Here is a 6,334-nt window from a genome sequence, read left to right as displayed (position 1 = left end):
AAATACTTTTTTTTCTTTGGAGCCAGGGTAACGCACAACTTTGCTTGTGTATCATCATTCTGTCTATGAAAACAAGGAGGTCATCGGAAGCGGTACTAAGACTCTGTTTTTCTTTCATTATGTTTACAGTTCTCTCCTTTTTATCAGTGTAAAGTAGATCCCATCTCCTTGTCACAGCTATGTCCCTTTGATAGTTCCAAGACTTGGTTTCGACTTACTTTACTAGTTTGCCCCTGAGGTTGTTGAGTGGAGCCTCATAATTTTGTCGTCGCCACTAGTCCATATATTTCCATCACGAAGACAGGACACAGTATATTATTGTCGTTTAATTAAAATATAAACGTCTTTATTTCTGTAATGATAATTGGTTTACAAATGAGTGGTTTGTCCATGGAATGAACCAGGAGAGTCCGCGTTCTACTGTTTTGATAGATAACCCTCACAAAGGAACAAACGGTTGATTATTCTGTGCTCTGATGATATCATGTTGGGTAAAACTTGGATAGAAAATTTTTGAGTTTAGGAGGTAATCTTCTAAATTCTTGATTTTTAGGCAGAGACAAGATTGACGTCACTGAAAATTAGCAACTTCTTTAGATCAACAATGCTCGATTTGGTTTAGAAATTTTGTGTGATATTTCATCTTTATGTTTGGTTATTAGACAGGGTGCTGTTTGGAGTCCATTTTTCCGTTTCTTGATAATGGCGTGTATTTTTCTATGAAGGTCCTCTTTCTGTTGAATATTGTTGTCAGTTTTCAGAAGTATTCATGCATATCGGCTTTCTGAAATTGGGTGGTTGATACAATCTCTTGCTGTTTAGGATAGATTACTGTTTCTAATTCTTGTAAATCTCCATCTAAGACTTTTTTCTGCTTTCAAGATTTTCCTTAATGTCGGCAAATAATGACTTCGATGCTCTACAGAGAAAACACACTGTACACAAATAGGAACGTCCCATTGTTCACAGCGAAGTTCACATTGATTAGCAGGATGTTTTTGGTACTTTGGAGCAGATCTCTTATTTTTTAAATTGCACCACTTTGTTTTCTTTGGATAGATCAGAGAGATGTTCCCCCACACAGGCTTTACACAGATGTATGTGACAAATGTACATAGGGGGCCTAGGGTCTCTCACAGAGATGACACCGTAACACGTCCTGGGCCCAACTCTGGGGGTCTATCACGAGCCTCAATGAGCTTTAAAACAAATTCTGGAAAAACAAAAAAAAGCTTATAAATTCTTCAATCACTTTCCAAATAAAACTTCAATATGTATTGCGTCAATAAATTCATGTTCTGGATAATGACCTGAAAGATTAATACCCGTTTTACTTCTGTCGGCCTAATGTGTACTTTACTATTAGAACTGTCTAATACAGGAACATAATTTATGTCAAATAGTTGATAATGGTACCTTATTTATCAGTAACTATTTCATTAACAAATAACAAGCTTCCAGAAGCCACCTTAGCGAGTTTCTGTGAAACTGTCAGTAGCTACATGTATACACCACATAGCCAGTTACTGTTATATGTTGCTGTTCTTGGTCAGGGATTAACATATATGCACTTTAATTTTGTTGGCAGTTTATCGAAAATGAAAGTAGAATTTTAATATATTTCCCCATAATTATTGGTAAGGTAGAAAACACTAATAATTTTTGAACATCATCCCTTATATGTTGAAACATAAAGGTGTAAGCAGTATCTCTAATGAAGTCATTTTGTTGTTTATTGGCAAATTTTATTTATTTATAGCTATAAATATCATGACGTTATTACATAAATATTCATATCACAAAAATACGAATTAATTTCTGTGCGTTACATTTAGGATTAATTGTGCTTATCAACAAAATGTATTATGAATTGGATTGCATTTTCTTAAAAACGCCGATTTTTTTCTTTTTTTGAGCATGCAAAACAAATAAATACTGAATTCCGTCCCCATAAAGGTGCATTTATGTTTATTCATTATTTAGAACGGAAGCATTAAACAGTGGCTTACGTGACAGATAGCATTGGCAGCTTGACAGAAAGGTGGAATATAGAGGTTTGTTGATTGTTTAATAATGAACTATATTGTTACTGATAATTACAAGGTAAAAATACCAACTATTTGACATAAATTATATCCCTTAATAAGATAGGTCTATAAGTAAACTACAAATTAAGTCAAAAGAAGTAAATCGGGTTTAAATCGTTAAGGTCATTATTAAGAACGTGATTTGGCTGACGCCCGGCGTATTGAAGTTTTATTTGGAAAGGAATTCAGGAAGTCTTTTTTTCTCTCCAGAACTTGTTTCAGAGCTCACAAAGTCTCATTATGGACCCCCGGAGTTGGGCCCAGGACGTGTTACGGTGTCATCTCTGTGATACCCCGGGGCCCCCTATGTACTGTGACATTTGTCACATACATCTGTGTAAAGCATGTGTGGGGGAACATCTCTCTGATCAATCCAAAGAACACAAAGTGGTGCCATTCGAAAATAGGGGAATTGCTCCAAAATGCCAGAAACATCCTTCTAAACAATGTGAACTTCACTGTGAACAATGTGCCGTTCCTATTTGTGTACAGTGTGTTTCCTCTAAAAACCATCGAGGTCATGAATTTGTCGACATAAAGGAAAATCTTGAAAGCAGAAAAAAAATCCTGGAGAGAGATCTAGAAGAATTAGAGAAATCCATTTTTCCTAAGTACCAAGATATTGTATCTAACATCCCAATTCAAAAAGCCGATTTGGAGAAAAACTCCCAAAAATTGACAACAGCTTTTAACAAACATGGAGAAGACATGCATAAAGAAATAGACGCTATTATCGAGAAACTGAAATCTGATCTCAGTGCAATGAACTCCGAATACCTGGATGTATTAGATAATCAAGAAGATGAAATCAAGCGTAACATTTCTAAAATAACAAAGATTATTGCTGATATAAAGAAATCACTAAATTCCAATAATGCCAGCCTTTTCTTCTCTTACCAATCCAGGAATGCTGAATTCAGAAGATTGCCCCCTAAACTAATAGTTTCTTTACCAACCTTTAACCCACAGAAAATCAACTATGAACAGATTTTTCAGATGTTTGGTTCTTTGTCGGCATTATCTTTTGAAACGGAACATAATTCCACATTGGATCCTCCTGGTGCAGAGTCCTCTCCTCCGGATAACAAACTCATGGATGGACAACAGATTATCACTACAATAAAGACAAAGCATGGATTTTTTAATGAATTACACGGTGTGTCCTGTCTGGACGATGACAATATATGGGTTTGTGGTGGTTGCAAAATAATGAGACTCTACAATCTCCGAGGACAACTACTGAAGACAATCGAAACCAAGTCAGGAAAAAACCCAAAAGACATAGGAGTGACAAGGAATGGGGATCTAGTTTATACAGATAAAAAGGAGAGAACCGTGAACATAGTGAGAAATGCACAGATAGAATCAGTGGTCATACTCCAGGGCTGGAGACCTTGCTATGTCTGCAGTACCGCTTCTGATGAACTCCTGGTTGTCATGGACAGTGACGACGGTAAGCAGGCAAAAGTTGTGCGTTTCTGTGGTTCCACAGAGAAACAAAGTATTCAGTTTAATAGCAAAGGACAACCTCTCTATTCATCTGGTGGATATGACAACAGTAGATACATCAGTGAAAACAGAAACCTAGATATATGTGTGTCAGACAATGGAGCCGGTGCAGTAGTGGTGGTTAATGAGGCCGGGAAACTCCGGTTCATTTACACTGGTCCTCCTTTTACCAAGGAATCATTTAGTCCACGCGGGATCACAACAGACAGCCAGGGTCGGATCCTGACGGCAGATTGGAAAAAAGTTCGTATCCACATCCTTGATCAGGATGGACAGTTCCTCCGATACATTGACAACTGTCATTTATACGGTCCATGGGGTTTATGTGTGGACACAAGAGACAACCTCTTTGTAGGCGAATCGGTTTCAGGTGAAGTACACAAAATCAAATATAACACGTAAAAACAGGTTGAATTTACACCACCGTCAACAGTTTAAAGGTTTAAATGAGGGACAATGTGTACATAGTAATTGAGAATTAACCAATAACGTTAGGTAGTCAATATGAATCATAAATGTTATCAAACTGATTTTGTTTTTTCATATATTTAATGTCAACAAAATATGTCGTCCAACTGAATCTTTTATTTAAATGAATTTAAATCAGTTCTTGAATTATGTAAGAGCAATAATAAGAGCAGGTCATGTGATCAGGTCTAATATAGTCCGAAGGGCTTCATGGAACATTTGATAAAGTGCATATGTAAATATATAAAATAAGATGTGTATATTTACAAATTATATTTAACCGTTGTCTGACTATTTTGTACGGTTTTACGTAATTACTATAGTGTATAAATATTTATACCCGACTTGAGTCGCTAAAGTTTAATAACGCCTCGGCTTTTATATTTCAAAACAACATTTCTCGACCTTGGAGGTTATTCTGCAACATTCACGAAAACTCGTACTTTATTTCTCAAGTAACTTGAGTCTGATTGATCAAGACTCATTGTATAACAAATCATTTTTCCCGCAGTGTTGAATACGCTATTTCATTCTGTTTTCATGCAGATACCTTTTGAAGTAAATGTATTTATGGCCTTTTTTGTTTGATATTTAAACAATAAAATGCTCTCTTTGGTGATTCATTTGGGATATGAAGGTGGCGACATTGCAAAAAAATACATAACTAGCCACCTTCATAACCCCTACGAATCATCAAAGAAAGCATTTTATTGTTTATATTTACATCTTTTTTCACTAATTAATAAATTATTTATAAAAAGAAAGCAAAATTCGCTAAATTACTGTTAATGTACATAGGTACATGTACGTTAGCTGAAAAAACACCCAGCCAAATCGTCTCCTTTGAGACTCTGAGTCTCACATCATCATGATTACATTGGCGTCGGAAGCAAATCGAAAGTAGAGGGCTACACTTAACATCAGGAATCTCGTGACAAGCAAAAAAATAACTATTTATTCCCAAAATCATAGAAATCATAATCCGCGCGAGGGGGGGGGGGCTTAAAAAATCTTACATACCAAAACAATTTCCCAAATCATGTAATTCTTAATTCGTGGGGGGGGGGGGGGGGGTAGTATACATAGGACTACATAGGTTTCATACCAGTCGATAAACAGGGCGTGTCGATTAAGTCCTGTCGTGCAGTAGATATCGACCAATCGATAAACGGGGCGTGTAGATTTTAGTCTGACTGTTTCTATAGAGCTATGAATTGACTATAAAGTTCCGTAAGAAGTAAAGGGAATCATACTTGGAAGATGTAAAAATTTGTTAATGATTCTATCTGTCATACCCGGTACAGAGACTAAATATAAGCTGAGCGTTACAAATAACTTCAATAAGAAATTAACTACTGGTAATTGATTGCTTTATTATTTATTATGATCTATGTGTTTTTTCTTACCTTATTAAGATTCCTTAATAAGGACATACTGTTTTATACATACATATATTTTATTGATAAAGACAACTTTGTTATATATTTCACTTATATCAAATTATGTTTTCTTTTGTAAACTGAATGTTATCTTATTTTTGTTTCATTTGCTTCTTCATGGTAGAAATACATTGCTGCATCTGTTTGTGATCTCTCATATGTTGACATCTCCCTCCTCTCCCATATCCCCTTTTCACATTGTCACATTGTTTTTATTGTTTATTGTCATTTGTTTATTTTCGTTTATCTGGTTGACGGTCAGATCCTAGAGAGGTGTGTCTTTCAATTAATTATGGTAATATCCTGCTGTATCCTGCTCTGAAAATTTATGTCTTCGAACGACCCCTAAATTTTGGGTTCCATCTTGAAGTTATTTCATTGGTACTTTATAGAAAAAGGGGAGGAGTTGTCAAAGATGAGACATGCGGGCTTGATAATAATTTAATCTACACTCTCACTTTGGATTACTTTTAAAAATGATGTTTGTTTAATTGTGATTTTGGACTTTAATAAATTCTAAATTCTCGAACCGGATATTTTTATTTACGTTACATTACGTAACCAATATACGTAATCACAACAATACTCGGATATGCAGAAGGACAGCATTGCATTTTAGCACTCCTACCACTGCATCTTTTGTACAACTTATGCAAGACTGAACGTTATTTAAACTCATGTTGTACTAATCTTCAAAACGTTTAAGTTCAATTATATATGTGGTAAAAATAATTCTTGGCCTCATTCCCTAATTCTGTAAACATATACCAAATTATAATCAAAAACATGAACACAAAGTTTGACTCAGTAATTCACGGGAAATGTGGTAAA

The 6,334-nt window shown here is 35.3% G+C and overlaps 1 protein-coding gene across 1 annotated transcript; it reads left to right on the top strand.

Moving 5' to 3' along the window:
- The first annotated feature begins 1,974 nt into the window (after positions 1-1,974).
- LOC117682721 (tripartite motif-containing protein 3-like) lies at positions 1,975-5,059 on the top strand. Its single transcript, XM_034450938.2, has 2 exons — positions 1,975-2,054; positions 2,298-5,059. The coding sequence occupies exon 2, from the start codon at positions 2,328-2,330 to the stop codon at positions 3,996-3,998; it is 1,671 nt and encodes a 556-aa protein (XP_034306829.2). The 5' UTR covers positions 1,975-2,054; positions 2,298-2,327; the 3' UTR covers positions 3,999-5,059.
- Positions 5,060-6,334: the final 1,275 nt, after the last annotated feature.

The sequence above is a fragment of the Magallana gigas genome, chromosome 4 (assembly GCF_963853765.1).
Source record: "Magallana gigas chromosome 4, xbMagGiga1.1, whole genome shotgun sequence".
In the NCBI taxonomy this organism is placed as follows: Eukaryota; Metazoa; Mollusca; class Bivalvia; order Ostreida; family Ostreidae; genus Magallana; species Magallana gigas.
The sequence above is the reverse complement of the archived record's forward strand: the minus strand, read 5'-3'. Positions and strand labels throughout refer to the sequence as shown.

Bases quoted from the DNA above. Each gene is read 5' to 3' on its own strand.
- LOC117682721 (XM_034450938.2), top strand. From the start codon at position 2,328: ATGGACCCCCGGAGTTGGGCCCAGGACGTGTTACGGTGTCATCTCTGT.